The sequence below is a fragment of the Notolepis coatsorum genome (assembly GCF_963971535.1).
Source record: "Notolepis coatsorum genome assembly, chromosome: 3".
In the NCBI taxonomy this organism is placed as follows: domain Eukaryota; kingdom Metazoa; phylum Chordata; class Actinopteri; order Aulopiformes; family Paralepididae; genus Notolepis; species Notolepis coatsorum.
This window is the reverse complement of record NC_140167.1, coordinates 141,141,935-141,162,835: the sequence shown is the minus strand read 5'-3', so window position 1 is coordinate 141,162,835 and position 20,901 is coordinate 141,141,935. Positions and strand designations below refer to the sequence as shown.

Sequence of the window (20,901 nt, the reverse complement as noted above, 5' to 3'; positions counted from 1 at the left end):
CGAAACGGATTGTTTTTTTTAATCGGTTCATTTCCGTTTTATAGCATTTTGAAAAGCCCTCGTTTTCAAGGAAAATATAAAGATTCCGTGATAAAAGGCATTTACTGGAATATTCTGGCATACACAAACATGTTGTAATTTTTCGGCCTATTTATGAATCGTTTTCAAATAAACGCTAGATTATCGATAGTATATGTGTACTTATGCACGCTATAGAGGCGGGCTGAAATATCGATTCTCTCATTTCCTGATCGCGCACACACAGACACACACACACACGCATAGGGCAAACGCTTATATCTCTGTGAAAATAGCTCTGATTATCCTAATACTGGTAAAATAAATTCCTTACCTGAGATCAGATGTTATCCAAAAAGATTATTCCAATTCCTGATCGCCATTCCAAATATCGATCACGCTTATTGATTACAGTGTTGGGTACTGTAAATACATAATCCACACGTTTTCCGGGCCGGCGAGCACAATGAATTCTTCAGTTGGCTTGAGGGAAAAGTAAAATGAGGAAACTGGCCACCCCCCCTTCGTCAGTGTAAAGTAATGGGGTGCAGTTACACAGGGAGAGACGATAGGGGGCGGTATCTTCCCAATTGAGCTCAGAGAGAGTCTGCAACACTAGCGTGAGGCTCGATTGATAAAATATGAATTCAAATCGCCAATTAAAAAAAAGACAAACAAATGCTATATAGCGTCAGGGGCACTCAAAGGTCGGCATGAACTAACGACAAAACACGTCCGTGGCACTCAAAGTGTTAAACCTACCTGACCTAATCAAGCCCTGCCCTCTTTTATTTATCCTCCAATCACAATGGTTGCTTCCCTCGGACAAACTTTGGGAAGCACCAGTTGTGATTGGAGGATCAAGAAAAGAGGACAGGGTTTAAGCTAGGTCATCAAGCTTGCTTACCTCTACCCTTTTATCAAAAGTAATTAACTTGAATTGAATCATAGAATCTTTATAGGAATTTGGATGAATTATTGACAGAAGTGGGTGGATGTGACAGCGCTTGAAGGTGCTGGACCCAGGGCTCTATTCACAAAGTTTCCCAGAGTTGGAGTGCTGATCTGGGGCTAGTGACCAGGACCACATGATTCCTTTACATAAAGGAGATGAGATTAATTACCACCCAATCTCCAAGTTACCCTGCTTAGCAAAAGTCCTGGAATCTTTGGTAAACAATCAACTTAAATCTTTTCTTTCAAGTCACTCTGTACTTAGTCCACACCAATCTGGATTTAGAGTTAATCACAGTACTATTTCAGCTATTACATTAGTTACAAATGATACAATTTCTGCATTAGATAGGTAGAAATACTGTGTTGCCCTTTTTGTAGATTTATCCAAAATGTTTGATACTGTTGATCATTACAAAGATTATCTAATATTGGTTTGGATAGAAAGCTGTGTGATTGGTTTCAGATTTATTTGTTTGAGAGGCGACAGTGTGTGATGAATTTTTGTCTATAACAAACGGTGGTTAAATTTTGTGTCCTGTCCTCTTCACCATTTATATCAATGATATTGTGAATACAACCCAGTATCCAACGATTCTAGACCACAATATTTCAAACAGTAGCGCATTCTGAGTATTACCAATCGGCTTACCGGGTCTTATGCTCACTGAGACTCACTGAGCTGCATCTTGTAAAGAAACAGAACCAGCTTTCCTTTGATTAGTTGATAGTAGGAAATGGATAATTGGATCAGTCTTCGTATCAGTTTTGGACTATGGTGATGTAACTCTTAAACCACTTGACTCAGTCTATCACTCTGCCCTCAGATTCATTACTGGTGACAGGTATGATACTCACCAGTGTCTCCTGTATGACAGGTGATGAGGTTGTAATAATCATTGATATTTGTTTATATACTAAACCCTTATTGGTAAGTTACCACCTTACCTCACAGTGTTGCTGGGTTGGAACTGTGGACACTATCTGACTGAATGACTGGCTCGTGCTTAAGGTCCTCAAGCCTGTTTCTGTTGATGCTCCTGACTCATGAAACATCCTTCAACGCACTTTAAAGTTCAATCAACCTAGTTCAAAGCCATGATCACTAACCACTCTGTATCCGTCTCTAACTGTTTTAGCAGATTTATTTTCATTTCTTTCAATCTTAATTTTTATCTTGTATTTGAAGTGATTTGTCCTGTTTTTAACTTGTGTTACAACTTTTTATTTTGTCTGTTGACTCATCATTGGAAATAAGGGCAACCTCAATGTTTTTTTTTAATAATGGTTTGATGATGATGATGATGATGATGATGATGATGATGATGATGATGATGATGATGATGATGATGATGATGATGATGATGATGATGATGATGATGATGATGATGATGATGATGATGATGATGATGATGATGATGATGATGATGATGATGATGATGATGATGATGATGATGATGATGATGATGATGATGATGATGATGATGATGATGATGATGATGATGATGATGATGATGATGATGATGATGATGATGATGATGATGATGATGATGATGATGATGATGATGATGATGATGATGATGATGATGATGATGATGATGATGATGATGATGATGATGATGATGATGATGATGATGATGATGATGATGATGATGTTGTTGATGATGGTGGTGGTGGTGGTGGTGGTGGTGGTGGTGGTGGTGGTGGTGGTGGTGGTGGTGGTGGTGGTGGTGGTGGTGGTGGTGGTGGTGGTGGTGGTGGTGGTGGTGGTGGTGGTGGTGGTGGTGGTGGTGGTGGTGGTGGTGGTGGTGGTGGTGGTGGTGATGATGATGATGATGATGATGATGATGATGATGATGATGATGATGATGATGATGATGATGATGATGATGATGATGATGATGATGATGATGATGATGATGATGATGATGATGATGATGATGATGATGATGATGATGGTGATGGTGGTGATGATGATGATAATGATGATAATGATGATGGTGATAATGATGATGGTGATGGTGGTGATGATGGTGATGGTGATCATGTCTCTTATTCAGAGTAACAGGCTGAAGCTGACTCTAGATCTAGATACTGGTGGTGCAACCCACCACCAGTATAATCCTCCCTAACCGTTATCTTCATGCCGTCTCCTAGGTGACGCTGGGTGAGTGGCAGGAGTTTGAGGCGGAGAGAGAACAGATCTGGGAGTTTGTCACCAGAACCAGTGAGGCGCTGGAGAAAGAACACGTGTTCAGCAGCTTGGAGAGCCTGAGAACTGAGCAGGAACGCAACAAGGTGTGTGTGTGTGGGGAAAAGATGGCGGCGTAGAGGAAGGACATAGTGGAACGGGCTCCTACACAAAAATCCTGAAAAACCTGATGTATCGAACATACTCCGCCTAACTTCAGTTTATGTCAACCCACGCTTATTAAGCACATAACCAACAAAGAAATGCCACCCAAAAGGACCGAACCGAGCAGGAAGACGGTGACATCGCCCGGCGTTAGCAATAGTGCTAGCGTGAGACCGCAAGGAGCTAACGCACCGGCTAACGGGGAAGCTAATGTAGCTAACGTCGAAGCTAACGATGAAACACCGCCGATATGGTTTACTGGGGAACTGGAGAAAGTATTCGACAGAATTCAAGCTATGATGGAACTTAAGATGAACTCTCTAAGCATCTCGGTGGAAAGACTTATCAGTGACAACCAGGCACTGGGGCAACGTGTTAAGGAAATGGAGGGAGTGCAAGCTAGCTTCGGTGATAGCCTCGACTACCTACAACAAGACCTCAGCGATCATAGGAAAGACACAGAGGAGGAGATCTGCGGTCTGAGGGAAAAGCTGGACGAATTGGAAAACAGAGGGAGAAGAAAGAATCTGCGACTGGTGGGATTCCCAGAAGGTGTGGAGGGGAAAAGCTCTATCGATTTCCTACAGGAATGGCTCCCCAAAATACTGGAGCTGGACACCGGGCAAACCATTGAGATAGAGCGGGCTCACCGTACGCTCCAACGCCGTCCCGAAGAAGGCAGCCTCCCCCGAGCCATAGTGATCCAGCTACTCCGTTTCACCGATGTGACGAGAATCCTGGACGCGGCGTGGAAAAAGAAATCACTGGCATACGGTAATTCTACTATCAAGATCTTCAAGGATATGTCCACGGCCCTCTACAAGAAGAGAAAAGCCTTCATGCCGTTGAAGAAGAAGCTACACGAGAACAACGTATCCTTCAAGCTGCTCCATCCCACTAACTTGAGCGTGGAGCTACCGGAGGGCAGACGTACTTTTACTTCTCCGGGGTCGGCAGAGACGTATCTGAGTAAGCACCACCCGGCTATGCTGAAGTGATCCAGCGGTCGTCACTCGACCATAAAGGAGCGGTAAATAAAGACACATACCAGGCAATAAGCCTCATACTCTAATTACTTTTTGAAATGTTAACCGCCGGGTAATACGTGTCGTTATTGGCGACACTGGAACTGAGATGTTGTTAAGCCTCACGAGACCTTTTGTTGTGAGTTCATATTACTAAGTTTAATTTCAAGATGGTTATGTGCTAATGGGTATATGTAGGTGTACATGTTTATTCATACATGTGTGCACATTACATTTATGCATTTTAAGCGTTGATATTACCCCTGAAAAAAAAAAAAAAAAGATATTAAAAAAAAAAAAGGGTGTGTATATATATATACATGTTTTGAAATGCTTAAAGGAGATGTTCGTACCCACACCTTTAATTACTTAACCTAAACCTGGTAGGGAGCCCGGCTCCGCTTGGTAGGATAGGGTATGGTACTACGCAAGATTACGGGAGGATTTATAGGCCAGGGGGATTTTTTTTGGGAAGGGGGGGGGGGGGGTATTAAGGGGAAAAGGGAGGGGTTCAGACAGGACTGTTTTTGTGAATTGGTTTATAATGTTTACACATCTAGGTATTGTATATACCATGTTTTCAGGTATCCCAGTGTCCTACTAACCAGCTATACCAACCACATGGGTGAATGACATACTCGTTTCTGAGTTGGAATATTAATGGTCTTAACCGGCAAGTTAAAGTGCTTAGCTTCATCAGAAGACATCAAATAGACGTGGCCTTCCTGCAAGAGTCTCACTTGGATGACGCAGAGCACAGTAAACTGGGGAAACAATGGCAAGGGCAAATATTTTTCTCCTCATTTACATCTTCAGCAAGGGGGGTGGCTATTCTGGTAAGAAGAGGGATCCCCTTCCAACCGAACCTAGTTGAAAAGGATAAAGGGGGAAGATATATTTTAGTCAGGGGATATATGGGAGACCAACTGGTCACTATGCTGAATGTATATGGTCCGAACCACAATGACCCTAACTTCTATGTGAACCTTTTTCTTAAAGTGACATGCACCCCTTCAGAACTTATAATTGGTGGTGACTTTAACCTGGTATTAGACCCTGCTATGGACAGATCCTCCCCTACCCCTAAACCTTTGACCTCAGCGGCCAAGGCTCTTAAAAAAGAACTTATGGATCTTAATTTGTTGGATACATGGCGGGAGGGGCATGCATCTCAAAGGGAATACAGCTTCTACTCACACATGCACAACAGCTACTCTAGGATTGATACGTTCTTTATACATACAGCAAAACTCCATCTTGTTTCGTCCTGCGAATACTTAGCCATGACACACTCAGACCACGCCCCCCTTTTGACTAAAATAGCCTTAAGCGACTCTCACACAAACTCCAAACGCTGGAGGTTTCCTAATTTTCTAAATAACGATGAGGATTTTGTCAAATTAATTAACAAACAGTTGGACTGGTATTTATTGATTAATAGGGGCTCGGCCTCACCAGCTATAGTCTGGGAGACCCTTAAAGCTTACATAAGAGGCTACATTATTAGTTACTCTTCCTGGAAAAAGAAACAATATCAAACCAAATTACGCTCACTAGAGTCTGATATAAAAGCGCTTGAAAATCAACACTCCCTATTACAATCACGGACCTTATTGGTTCAGATAACGGCAAAAAAGGCAGAATATAACACTATCACCTCGCGAGAGGTAGAAAACGCTATGTCAAGGTTGAAACATCGCTACTATGAGCAGGGTGACAAGGCAGGGAAACTACTAGCGTGGCAAATTAGAAGGGAGGATGCCGCTAGGTGTATACCGGCCATTAGGGTAAGCGACAAAGGGGAGTTGACCCTGAACCCACTGCTCATAAATCGGGCCTTCTCAGACTTCTACAAGTCTCTCTACTCCTCGCAGGGGGAGAAGAGACAGGAGATGTGTGAGTTCTTGGACAACCTAGATATACCTACGATAACAAAAGGCACAAGGGGGGTCCTTGACGAGGCGATAACTAAGCAAGAAATACTAGATGCCTTATCAAAACTGACGCCAGGGAAAGCTCCAGGGCCGGACGGCTTCTCCATAGACTTCTACAAGGCATTTATTAGCAAATTGATAGACCCTCTCCTAGAAATGTTCAACTACTCTATTGAGAATGACCAACTACCTGATACCCTTGAGCAAGCTCTTATTATAGTCCTGCCAAAACCAGGGAAGGACCCTACCTTATGCGGGTCGTACAGACCAATTTCGATCCTTTCCAACGAATATAAAATGTTTACTAAAATCATAGCCACTCGACTTGAGAGAGTAACCACCTCACTTATTAATACGGACCAGACCGGTTTCATACAAAATCGCCCTCTTTCCCCGACACTTTTTGCGCTGGTAATCGAACCCCTGGCTATAGCAATAAGGTCACATAAAGCTATTAGTGGGATCAAGGTGGGTCCTGAGAGCCATGTCATCTCTTTATACGCGGACGACATAGTCCTGTTTCTAACCAATCTTGACTCATCCATGCCTGCCCTTATGGAAACACTGTCAAAGTATAATGTAATCTCAGGCTACAAGATTAATGCACAAAAAAGCGTGGCCATGCCACTTAACTCACTAGTCTAAAAATCCCGAACCAAATAGATACAATTTTCTTACTAAATCATGACCCACTACTTAAAAAGGTGGAGAAGGACCTAGATAGATGGATGCAGCTGCCTCTCTCGCTAATCGGACGTGTGAACTGCATTAAGATGAACATCCTACCTAAATTTCTCTATCTTTTTCAAACCCTCCCTATATCTATACATAAGAACTTCTTCAAGAAATTACAAAGGATAATATCTGCATTCATATGGAGAAGGAAGGTCCCTAGAATTAAAATTAAAACCCTATATAATTCCCCCCAGTGTGGTGGACTGAAACTCCCGGACTTCCAACGCTATTACTGGGCTGCACAGACAAGGGCTCTGTGGATTTGGCAGAATGAGTCGATTAATTCCCCTGCCTGGAGACAAATAGAACAATGCCATACGACGGACGTACCGCTGGACGGAATTCCTTTTATCAGGAAGTACCACACCCTGAAGAATTGTTCAGATAACCCATTTATTAAACACACAGCAAGAACATGGTTTGAGATTCAGACACATCTTGGTAGCTTTATTGCATTTCACAGGAAGACTCCCTTCCACAACAATCCAGCTTTGCCAGAATCACTTAGAGATGGCATCACCAAGAAGTGGTACACTCAGGGAATTAAAACTTTTGGGGACCTATATGATAATAACATACTTATGTCCTTTGAACAGTTACGTGCCGCCTTCCACCTTCCAACTACTAATTTCTTTAAATACCTACAGGTCAGACACTTCATAGGTACAGGTCAGGGAGGAAACTCCACTCTTCCAAAACCCCTCCTCATAGATGATATTCTAAAAGGAGTTATTCACACTAGAGGCATCCTATCATTAACATATGATAGAATCCTGACCAGTACAGAAATTATACCCCTAAATGCCAAGAACAAATGGGAGCGGGACCTGGACTGTACCTTTGATGAAGATGAATGGGAATCACTATGTGAGTCTGCACTATCTTTTTCATATAACACTCGACATAAACTTATGCAATTTAACATTCTCCATAGAACCTATTTTACGCCGGAAAGACTTCACAGGATGAATGAGGCTATCTCTGACCTTTGCCCTAGGTGCTCAACGGAAACAGGTAGCCTGCTCCACATGTTCTGGGAATGTAACAAACTGAGACCTTACTGGGGCTCAATTTGGGAGATTCTCGAAGAGGTCACAGGTCTTGAGATCCCATGTACACCTAAATTAGCATTATTAGGAGACATGTCTGACATTTCTCCAGATAAGAGAGGCAAGGTGCGGATCATTAAATTGGCCATGATTGCAGGGAACAAGTGTATTGCCATGCTGTGGAAAAGTGCTGAATCCCCCCCCATGTCTATGTGGCTTAGTGAAATCTCTTCGTACATGGCATCAGAGAAAATAATGTTCAATCTTAAGAAAAAACCACGTCTCTTTGATAAATGCTGGGCTGGGTTTAGGCAATACTTAGAACAGATTACATAGTAGGTTGATGATGTGGGCTATTATTGAAGCTCCCTTTTGTCTTTCTGAAGGGTATATATTGCAATGAATGATACTGTAAATGTTATTAGTTGCTCTTTGAAGAGAAAAGATGTAATGGTAGAAATTTATTTGTTTGGTGTAGAAGTATGGGCACCTGTTAGACGGGTGTAACTGGGTTTACAAAACTCTCAAAATGTGTAAAAAAAGAAAAAAAATGAATTTGTCGAGGTCCTAGTCTGGGGGAGGGGAGGGGGGGTCTGGCCGAGTTTTTTTTTTTTTCAGGGGGGGGGGGGGGGGTTAATTTGCATCTATTTTTCTGTAACTCGGGGAGGGGGGGGCAGTTGGCAGCATTTCCTTTTGTATGGTTGTTGAACTGTTGAACTGATGCTGTAAAACTAAAAAAAAAAAAAAAAAAACAATAAACATTGTTTAAAAAAAAGAATGAAAAGGGAACAAGGGAACTATAAAATAAATTGAAATGTAAATAAACAAGGTAAAGATAGAATTGACCGATGAACCCATGTCACCCCCTTTCTTTTATTTTTCTTTTCTTTTTTAGTGATGCACGATATATTGGCCGCTGATATAATATCGGCCGATATGGCAATTTTTTTTTACACATCGGTATCGGCCCGATATCAAGATAGGGCCGATATGGGCCGATATAATTTTTTCTTTTTTTTAATTAAAATTTAATATTATTTTTTCTTTTTACATGTTTTGGCCTTAAATTGTTTCAAAATATCAGTAATTTCTGAAAATAAGTTACAAAAGTAAAAAAGGTATGCGTTTTGGAAAATAGCTCTTTATTTGATTATCATAAAAAAGTGTTTTCTATACAGAGATATCGACATCGGTAAATATCGGTATCGACCAGAACAGCAATATTAATATCGGTTATCGGTATCGGCCACCATTTTCACATCGGTGCATCACTATTCTTTTTGATGTTATAATTTTTTCTTTATTGTTTCTGTCTGTTTAAATGTATTGTCTGAGATGTTTGTAAATCAAAAATGCAAATAAAATGTAAGTAAAAAAAAAAAAGAAGAAGACAAAACGGATTACATGGATGATGATTATGGATGATAAGGTGCATTTCCACCAGACTATGTTGGACTAAGCACTACTAGTAAAACGTTAAAAAAAACTATAATCAAACCGACCGATGAGGAAACCTATTCGGCTCCGTCTATAGTCTGGCCAGAGCAGATGAAGAACACAAATGAGGGCTACCTAATGTTATATGTATTGATCCTGTTCTGATTCAAGACACTTTTGGACTCGAAGTGAGAAATGGAGCACCTCTAAAACAAAGGTAACGTCTGTTTTACGTGTACTTTTTACCGAAACTCCATCATAAAACATGCGTCTGCATGATCGCAGCGTCGGATAAACAACCACCCCCCCCGGCTTTGTGAAGAAACAAGGTCATGTGTTTACCTTTGACCTGGCAATAATATAGGTTTCAAGCGAGCAGACGCGAGATTTGCGCATACGCTGCACAAAACACACTATCTCACGATCTAGAAAACCAGCCTGGATTATTTAGAAACGGGGCAATGTTTATCTTGGGATTGTGAATGAACGAGGGTATGTAGAAGCGACTGCCACAATTTTACTACATTAGGCTGGTTATTACGTTAGAAGTAAGAGTACTGCATGATACAAAATACAAACCATGCATTCCCCAGGATCAGTTGTGTGCAACACAGCAAGCAGTGAGTTTTTGTGACTGCTGTCATTCATGCTAGCAAGGACTATGGCTAGCAAGGACTATGGCTGGCAAGGACTATGGCTGGCAAGGATTATGGCTGGCAAGGACTATGGCTAGCAAGGACTATGGCTGGCAAGGGCTATGGCTAGCAAGGTATATGGCTGGCAAGGACTATGGCTGGCAAGGACTATGGCTGGCAAGGACTATGGCTGGCAAGGACTATGGCTGGCAAGGACTATGGCTGGCAAGGATTATGGCTGGCAAGGACTATGGCTAGCAAGGACTATGGCTAGCAAGGACTATGGCTGGCAAGGGCTATGGCTAGCAAGGTATATGGCTGGCAAGGACTATGGCTGGCAAGGACTATGGCTGGCAAGGACTATGGCTGGCAAGGACTATGGCTGGCAAGGACTATGGCTGGCAAGGATTATGGCTGGCAAGGATTATGGCTGGCAAGGACTATGGCTGGCAAGGACTATGGCTGGCAAGGACTATGGCTGGCAAGGACTATGGCTGGCAAGGATTATGGCTGGCAAGGACTATGGCTGGCAAGGACTATGACTGGCAAGGACTATGGCTGGCAAGGACTATGACTGGCAAGGACTAGCTTGTTCCCCCAGGTTCTTGTATAGTAAATAGATGGATATAGCAAGATAGCATAAGGATATATCAGTATAACTGTAGGATTGTATAGTATAGTATTGTATAGTAGTGTACATAAGACCCAGTGCCTCATCCGTAGCTAACATTGTATTGCACTATCGCAGGACCTTAGCATGTCTTTTACCATGCTCTTTGTAAACTTTATGTACATTATACCTGTTATGTCTTATTCTTATTACTTGTATTATTGCACAAATGTCTTATTCTTATTACTTGTATTATTGCACAATCGCTGCAGGCATGACCACCCGCATTTCACTGTATGCTTGTATGCCGTGACAAATAAAACTCTTGACTATGACTGGCAAGGACTATGGTCCTGTACTTACCAGCATAAATGGCAGCAGCGCTACCAATTGAGCCAGATCAAAAGCTTAGTCTTGATTTGGTCAATGGCCAGTAATTCTACAAATACAGACTTCAGAGATTTAGTCTATGAAGTAGAACACTGGAACACACAGATTTAAGGCAATAAACTTTATTTTAAACTAATGTTACGAGTTTTGAAAAGGCACCCTGTGTTTAAACTACTGGACAGGCCTACTCTGAGAGCACCGGACAGGCCTACATTTCCTTTTGATGTGGGTTGGTTGGAGAGCATGTAACTTCTCCCTTCATTATACTGCAGGTTTATTTGCGATGGCCCGGTGCCACCACAACATCAGACAGGCATGTCACAAATACATAATGACGGACACAATCACATATGTGCTGCATGTGTCACATGGACACAGTCTCTTCTGCTGTATCTTACAAACCTGTGGGGAAACTGTTCTTAGAATCTGGGTCTGTAGCCAAACCAACAGCATTCTATACCTAATCTCTCTCTCTTACCGGTCCGATGCTGATACACTTGGTAAAGCGGTCGTCGGCTTGTACATGGTCATAAAGCTCTGTGACAGCCCTTCCTCTCAGTGCAGTGATGTGGTGAGCCTCGTATACATTCATCACCACTGTGGAGCCACAATACACACAGGATTAAGGGAGGAACTAGTCAAATCAAAATCTAATCAAATCTTTGTATTTTTTATATTAATACACACTAAAACTACTGGGGGGGGAATTTCGAAGGTACTTTTGCAGAATAACATCTTGGAAGAATAGGCAGATCATACTTACTGTAGGCTACAGTGAGCAGCGTGCTGTGAGGTGTGTACATGTCACAAGCTGCTATGTTGTTCCTCTGGGCAGGCCAGTCTATAGATGCGTAGTCTTGGACATACAACTCCTGGAGATCAGACAACAAGATATGTTCTTTTGCACAGAGAACTACACACTTGAGCAAAAGGGAGTATGTAGTAAATAACAAAACAGCTGTGGATACAGCTGTGATGTGATTTACTACATGTGACTGTTGTGTAGATCATTATAGCTGTGATGTGATTTACTACAACATGTGACTGCTGTAGATCATTACAGCTGTGATGTGATTTACTACAACATGTGACTGTAGATCATTACAGCTGTGATGTGATTTACTACAACATGTGACTGTAGATCATTACAGCTGTGGTGTGATTTACTACAACATGTGACTGTAGATCATTACAGCTGTGATTTACTACAACATGTGACTGCTGTAGATCATTACAGCTGTGATGTGATTTACTACAACATGTGACTGTAGATCATTACAGCTGTGATGTGATTTACTACAACATGTGACTGTAGATCATTACAGCTGTGGTGTGATTTACTACAACATGTGACTGCAGTAGATCATTACAGCTGTGGTGTGATTTACTACAACATGTGACTGTAGTAGATCATTACAGCTGTGATGTGATTTACTACAACATGTGACTGTAGATCATTACAGCTGTGGTGTGATTTACTACAACATGTGACTGTAGATCATTACAGCTGTGATTTACTACAACATGTGACTGCTGTAGATCATTACAGCTGTGATGTGATTTACTACAACATGTGACTGTAGATCATTACAGCTGTGATGTGATTTACTACAACATGTGACTGTAGATCATTACAGCTGTGGTGTGATTTACTACAACATGTGACTGCAGTAGATCATTACAGCTGTGGTGTGATTTACTACAACATGTGACTGTAGTAGATCATTACAGCTGTGGTGTGATTTACTACAACATGTGACTGTAGATCATTACAGCTGTGGTGTGATTTACTACAAGGAAGGTGGAGAGGAAGCTGCAGCACAACAACACCAGAGAGGTGTGGAGGGGAATGAAAACCATCACCGGCTATAAGCAGGTAAACTGCCAGGCAGAGGGTGATGTGGACAAGGCCAACGAGTTTAACCAATTCTACAACCGGTTTGACACGGCAGCCAGGGCTCGCTCTGCCCCTGTTGACCAGGCCACACCAACACCCCCCCCCCCCCCCCCCCCCCCCCACCTCTCCAGCTGCAGCTCCTCCCCCTGCACCATCTCCTCCTCACTGCTGCAACCACAACTCTGCAGTTCCGCTCCCTGGCCCCACCCCCTGTCACCTAGCCCCCCCCAGTGACCTAGTCCCCCCCCCCCCCCCCTGTCACCTGCCCCCCCCCCAAGCTGCTATGTTGTTCCTCTGGGCAGGCCAGTCTATAGATGCGTAGTCTTGGACATACAACTCCTGGAGATCAGACAACAAGATATGTTCTTTTGCACAGAAAACTACACACTTGAGCAAAAGGGAGTATGTAGTAAATAACAAAACAGCTGTGGATACAGCTGTGATGTGATTTACTACATGTGACTGTTGTGTAGATCATTATAGCTGTGATGTGATTTACTACAACATGTGACTGCTGTAGATCATTAAAGCTGTTGAGACGGTGCAGACATACAAATATTTAGGCGTGCACCTAGACGATAAGCTGGCCTGGGCTGCTAACACGGAAGCGCTCTACAAGACAAGACAAGACAGAGCAGGCTGTTCTTCCTTAGGAGGCTCAGGTCTTTTAATGTGTGTGGGGAAATGCTGTTCATGTTTTATCAGGCAGTGGTGTCAAGTGTGCTCCTCTACGCCGCTGTCTGTTGGGGTGGTAATACCACGGCCAGGGATACCAGACGGCTGGATAAGCTGGTCAAGAAGGCTGGCTCAGTGGTGGGGAGGAGACTGGACCCACTGGGGACCGTGGTGGAGAGCCGCACGCAGAGCAAGCTGCTGGCCATCATGGGCAATACCAACCACCCTCTCCACCACACCCTGGTGGGGCAGAGCAGCAGTCGCAGCGGACGGCTCATCTCCCTGCACTCACGGACTGAGCGGCACAGGAGGTCCTTTGTCCCCACAGCCATCAGACTGTACAACAGCGTATTATAGTGCGGGGGACCTGACCTCTGACCCACACACCTGTTTTTACACCTGTTTTTTTACACCTGTTTTTACACCTGTTTTTATACACTGTTTTTATACACCTGCTTTTATCTAATCACACTCTTATTAATATTGATGGGTATGACTTAATTGAATTTTATCATGTACTTATTTTTAATTCATGATGCAGACATAACGTGTAATAACTGTATGGGAACGGTCAATGTCTGTATACTGTTGTGAGCTGCGAGATACCCTGAATTTCCCCAAGGGGATTAATAAAGTATCTATCTATCTATCTATCTATCTATCTATCTATCTATCTATCTATCTATCTATCTATCTATCTAGCTATCTATCTACAACATGTGACTGCAGTAGATCATTACAGCTGTGGTGTGATTTACTACAACATGTGACTGCTGTGTAGATCATTACAGCTGTGGTGTGATTTACTACAACATGTGACTGCAGTAGATCATTACAGCTGTGGTGTGATTTACTACAACATGTGACTGCTGTGTAGATCATTACATCTGTGGTGTGATTTACTACAACATGTGACTGCTGTGTAGATCATTACAGCTGTGGTGTGAATACCGGTCGCATCCTGCTGGGTGGCAGTATCGAACACCCTTTGAAACCTTGTATCTTACTCTGTGTTACATTCAAATGTCTCCGGGCGCAGTTCTCTTGGTCAGTTGAGTCTAGCGGTTCACTCGATGGCATTGGAACGTGTCCAATGCCCCCGATGCATGTGTTGTGGTGGATTATGTTGGCGACACGATGGACACCAATACTTGGAATCGCGATCAGACAATTGGAATATTCTTTTTGTGGTACCTCCTAGTGAAGGTAAGGACTATATGACATCAATCCTGCTTTGATCCAACCATGATTTCACATCGATCGCAACGTGTGCGTGTGTAACTTTTCTCCACAACGTATGCCGTTGGTGACAATCAAAGCATCAAAAAACGACCCCCCCCCCCCCCCCCCCCCTTTCATGCATTCATGATGAAACATAATACCTATTTTATAAATTTGATTTGGAAATTGTAGCGTGTCCAGGTGAGAAACGCCAACGCTTTTAGTGAAATTCACGTATTGCTGCATATCGCCGTTTTCTGGGATTAACCAGGATCACTCTAAAACTATACTTATATTCACCACGGGATAACACACAAACGTATGGATGAAAAAATTTATTCTTTTTCACATATTGAATGATAGATAGTTGATGTCAAATGGGCCATAGTATTGTATGCATAACTATAATATAGAATAGGGGGCGGAGTTAGGCGTTCATGGAGTAAGACGTGTTTCACGTGAGCTCCCTTCTATCGTGCGAAATATACTTTTCTCCCCATTAGTCTTTATTTTATTTTTATTTGTTATTTGTCTTCTTGTTGAGTCATCGAGTTTCAACTACTTTCGTCGACTTTTTTCAACTTTCTGCGATGTCGGTGGAGACCAGATCCATGAGCACCCCAGCCGGCAAACTGCCACCGGATCTACCCTCGCCTTCGCCTGGTATCAGTGAGATAAGTGAAGCTGTTCTCTCGGTCATGACCAAACTCCATGCAGACTTTGAGATACGCTTCGCTGAAACACAGAGAAAAGTGCAGGCGAAATTTTTTGATACCCTTCATCGAGAGATGTCAGAGGAAATTAGGCTGGCGGTCGACCCGTTGAGAGACAAGATGGAGTCGCTGCATGCTGTCTCCTCGGCTAATGCTAACGAACTAGCCACGCTAACGACAGAGGCCTCACTACAAGGCGAGAGGCTGGCGGGTCTGGAGACCTCCCTGCTGGCTAGGCAGGCTGAAGTTGCCAAACTACAGTCGGTAATTGTGGAAATGCAGTCCCGGGAGAGACGCTACAACATCAGGATTGTTGGTGTACCGGAGGGCAATGAGGGAGGCCGTCTCTCGGAGACCATGCCGGAATTGCTGCAGAAAATACTGGGGAAAGATGTCCTCCCCAGCCCTCCCGTATGTGAGTCGGCCTACAGAGTGGGCAAGACCAGTCCTGGAGTGAACAAAGAGCCGAGGCCCATCATTGTCAAGCTAAACAGGCTTCAGCAGAGGGAGCTCATCATGCGGTCGGCCCGTGCCAGAAGGGGTAAACTAAGTCTCGGCGATCACAAAGTGGCCATTTTCGAAGACTTTACGCCGGAGGTTCAAGCACAGAGAGGCGAATACAAAGTGGTCATGTCCAGGCTATGGAAACTAGGCCTGAGGCCTACGCTATTCGCTCCCGCGAAATTATCTGTGCTGGGTAAGGGCGATGATCAGCGTTCATTTTGGTCGTTGGCTAAAGCGGAGGAATATCTCGGGGGGATGGCCGAGACTGTAGCTTGATATCTATGTCGGGTGAGTGACTTGGCGATGTGGGCCTGAATACATTGATAGGGCGGACTACTCACAAATGCTTGTTGTCATGCCCAGACAGGCTAACTGTCCACTGCCCATCCAAACTAGCGGGGCATCCCAATGACTTCTGTTACTTGCTAATGCTGTCCTCATGGTCGTACGTGTGTGTCGCCTCTATGAAAGCTAGCGAGCTAGCTGGACAATGTACATAACAGATTCTAGCGTGCTAGCCGGATTCATCACTAGCTTACGCGCTAGCCTCGGGCTAGCTAGCAGGCTGTGTCTATCGCCCGCGCCGAGACATTCGAGACCCGTTAATGTTTACGTATTTTGGTTGTTGTTGCTGTTTAAGTGACATCGGTTTGCACAATTCAACGGTGATCGGGTCCTTAACAAACTTCTTGTATGCTTTTATTTTTATATCCAGGCTGTTTTGAGCTTTGGGCTCCAGTAGTAGAAGGTCGGTTGAATATATATATACAATATATGATAACAGGTTGTGTCAGGTATAGCTTATTACTATCCCCGGGTTAATGAAGGTGTTTAATTCTATTCTTACATAGGTTATGTCATTCCAGCCTTTGTGCCTGACCAGAGGGGCTGTTACATACGTGCACTTTGACCATAACCCTTTTTTCCTTTTATTCTTATTGTCGCTGTTTAAATGACGTCTGTTTGCGCAATTTAACTGTGATCCGATCCTGCCTTAGACTATCTGCTGGTATGCTTTAATTTAATTTTGTTTAAAATTTTCCTTTATCCATTTATGCTATAACATTGCGACATTAATACGCAGACTCGGAAGTAGATGGTTACAGGGATGATGTTGAGTTATTATATAATAATGGCTATTTTTTCCATTATAGTTGTCTCATGTTAGGGCCAAGGCTCACGGTGGTTTTCGACCGATATCTTTGTTGAATTTAATTTTAATTTGTGTTTATTGGACTAGTGGGGGTTTAATCAGGGGTTTATCTAGAGAGGGGGTCGGAGTGGAGAGCGTCTTATTGGATCCATGATTCCAGTGGGAAATGATAGGAAGATGACCATCCTTAGTGGATGGGGCATAGGGAGGGGATTGGAGAGTGGGTATAGGAGGGTTAATAATAGGACGGGTGGGTTAGGGTTTAGAGTAGAAGGAGGGGGGGTTGTAACTGGGGTGGTATTTTTCTGTGTTTTATGTACTGTTGTCTTATATGTGTGTAATTGTTCCTCCTCTGAAGTCCTGGGATTGACCATCTGGGCCCGCCTGGATCAGCGCCTCTGTACTCAGCCTGGCTGCACTGGTATGTTCTCTACGCATTTAGACAAATTCGACCATGGCTAAATTCAATATTTTAATTTGGAACGCAGGGGGTCTTAACGCCCCGCACAAGCGTGCCAGTGTCCTTTGGTTATTGAAGAGAAGAAATATTGACATTGCTCTCCTTAGTGAGACGCATTTATTGGTGGGTGATGTGTCAAGGCTAGCAAATCGACAATATCACGTTATCTCCTCATCCTCAGCCGATGATAAGACGAAAGGAGTCGTCATAGTTACAAGACGTAACCTTGATATCAAAGTCCTGGATGTGTGGTCGGACACGGAGGGAAGGATTACTATAGCAAAAGTTGAGTTCTCTCATAGGAAGATGGCAATAATAGCATTGTATGCCCCTAACACATTTGATTCAGCGTTCTATAATACAATCACGAAGAATATGTTGAAACTTACTGGATACTCTCTCATTGTGGGTGGCGATTTTAATGCGTGCTGGCATGCGGAGATGGATAGGTCCGGGTCCTCTGAAACAAGCAACCAAAAACGGTCCTCTAAGGCCCTCAGGATGTGGGCCCAGGACCAGTGATGCCACAGATTACTTGTAAAAGTAATCCGATTACTGATTACTGATTACTCCTTTAAAAAGTAATCCAAGTTACTTTACTGATTACTTGATTATCAGAGTAACTTAGTTACTTTGAAAGTAACTAGGTTACGAAGTCGTCGTCGTTCCCCCAACAGTTTTTTTTAAACGCTTTATTGAAAGTGCATAAATTGTTTTTAACTTGTTTCTCTGCACATAACGTAAATTGTTAAACTAGTGCTTCAGCTTCTGTACAATCAAGTATGGTAAAGCAACAGTCTATGATGCTCACAGCATTAGAGCAGCCAGCCAGTGGTTTTACAAAACCAGTGTATCCATTCACATCTAACAAATGCAGGCTGAACTATTCAATTATATCAACTGTAACTATTAAATTGTTTTTATAAATGTCTCTCTATAAACATACAATCAGTCTCTCTTTAACATGTAAATTAACTGTAAATCTGGCAAATAAGAGCTTTTCTCTCTCTCTCTCTCTCTCTCACCCCTCTCTCTCTCTCTCTCTCTCTCTCACCCCTCTCTCTCTCTCTCTCTCTCTCTCACCCCATGCCTCTTTCTCTCCAACCCCACCCAGACAGCCTACATCTCTAATATAATAATAATAATAATAATAATAATAATAATAATAATAATAATAATAATAATTATTATTATTATTATTATAATATAATCCCTTCTCTCCCTCTCTGTGTGTATGTGTGTGTGTGTGTGTGTGTGTGCGCGCGCGTGTGTGCGTGTGCTTGTGCTTGTGTGTGTGTGTGTGTGTGTGTGTGTGTGTGTGTGTGTGTGTGTGTGTGTGTGTGTCTCTCTCCCCTCTCTCTGTCACTCGTGTTCTCCCACCTGGAGAACTGTGGGAGAGCATTAGAGCAGCCAGCCAGTGGTTTTACAAAACCAGTGTATCCATTCACATCTAACAAATGCAGGCTGAACTATTCAATTATATCAACTGTAACTATTAAATTGTTTTTATAAATGTCTCTCTAGTCTTCTTGCGGTTTCACTTCGTTTAGACAAGCGTTTTGGGGTGGAATTCTCAGACGAATGCAACGGAGCACTGCTGTCACACGATTGGCGCATATGTCACATGACGTGCTGTGAAGACCCGCCCTACTCTGCCTCTGATTCGCAGACTGTGGATGGGGAATGTGATTGGGCCAAAGCAGAGTCACTCACAGACAGAGAGTCCAGTCACGCCGCGAGGACACATTCTTGTGTAACCCTTTCACTGCCACACCACGTCACTCCCAAATAAGAAAAACAGCTCAAAAATGTATTTTTGACTGTCGAAAACGAAATAAAATACTGCATTCCGCCTGCATTATGAATTTATGATGAGATAGTAACGAAATAGTAATGCACAGCCACTTGGACAAGTAACTGCAATCAGATTACTGGCTTTTAAAGATTAACGCGTTAGATTACTATTTTCGGGGGAAAGTAATCAGATTACAATAACGCGTTACTTAGTAACGCGTTACCGGCATCACTGCCCAGGACATAGGGCTCGCAGACCTATGGCGCTTATCCAATCCCACCCTCAAGGATTACTCTCACCTGTCAGCCAGACACAAAACCTTCTCTCGAATAGACTATGCATTCGCGTCCCCTAATATGTTTGATAGTTTCGATGTCTCATTGGTTCCCCTGGCTCTCTCGGACCACAAGGGGATTTTCCTTATGGCAACCTTTGGCAGGCTCTCCACGAGAGCTCCCAGGTGGCGTTTTAACTCAACCTTATTAAAGAACGATGATTTCTGTTCTGAGTTCAGGAGTAAACTAGCTGAATTCTTGCAGATCAATGTTGGCACGGTCGATGACCCCAGGGTCCTATGGAACGCATTGAAAGGATTTATCAGGGGTCATGTCACACTTTTCGCCTCCAATTTGCGTAAATCCCGGTAAAAAAAACTAGAAGGACTGGAAACATTATATGCGGACCTATACGCATCTTTGCAAACTAACTATAGTGAACGACTAAACACACAACGTAAGATAGTCAAGAAAGAAATAAACTCCATACTTAAACAACAGTCTGAGTTCTTGATACATAGGACAAGGCAAAATGACTACTTTCACGGCTCCAGGCCTAGCGATCTATTGGCAATGAAAATACGCTCGAATGATCATTTCTCGGATATCCCCTCGATCAAGACGCGACAGGGTACAGTCACTACTGATTCGAAAAAGATCAACGACACTTTTAAAGAGTTTTACTCACAGTTATATAGCTCAGAGGTTAATCTCGACGACTCTAAATTTGAATCGTTCATTGGCGGGCTTGAGATACCCCACATTTCTGAGGAAGAGGCTAAGGAACTGGGGAAACCGATCACTCTTATGGAACTAAGGGAGACGATTGCTGAAATGCAGAGGGGTAAGGCACCAGGCTGGGATGGTATTCCACCCGAGGTATATTTAGCTTTCTGGGACCAACTGGGTCCATTGATGCTCGATATGATCAATTACGCTATCGAACAAGGGGAGTTCTCAAGAGATGTCAATATGGCATTGATTTCTTTACTTCTCAAGAAGGACAAAGATCCCAATGATTGTGGTAGCTATAGGCCCTTGAGTCTTCTCGGGGCCGATCTAAAA

General features: G+C 43.1%; 1 protein-coding gene across 1 annotated transcript in view; it reads right to left on the bottom strand.

The window, feature by feature from the left end:
- The window catches only part of lss (lanosterol synthase (2,3-oxidosqualene-lanosterol cyclase)), a 119,722-nt gene that overhangs the window by 65,251 nt on the left and 33,570 nt on the right, over positions 1–20,901 (bottom strand). Inside the window, exons 8-9 of the mRNA XM_084309580.1 lie at positions 11,907–12,015; positions 11,622–11,740 (exon numbers count right to left, since the gene is read on the bottom strand). Coding sequence (XP_084165706.1) covers positions 11,622–11,740; positions 11,907–12,015 — 228 coding nt within the window. The remainder of the gene's footprint in view (positions 1–11,621; positions 11,741–11,906; positions 12,016–20,901) is intronic.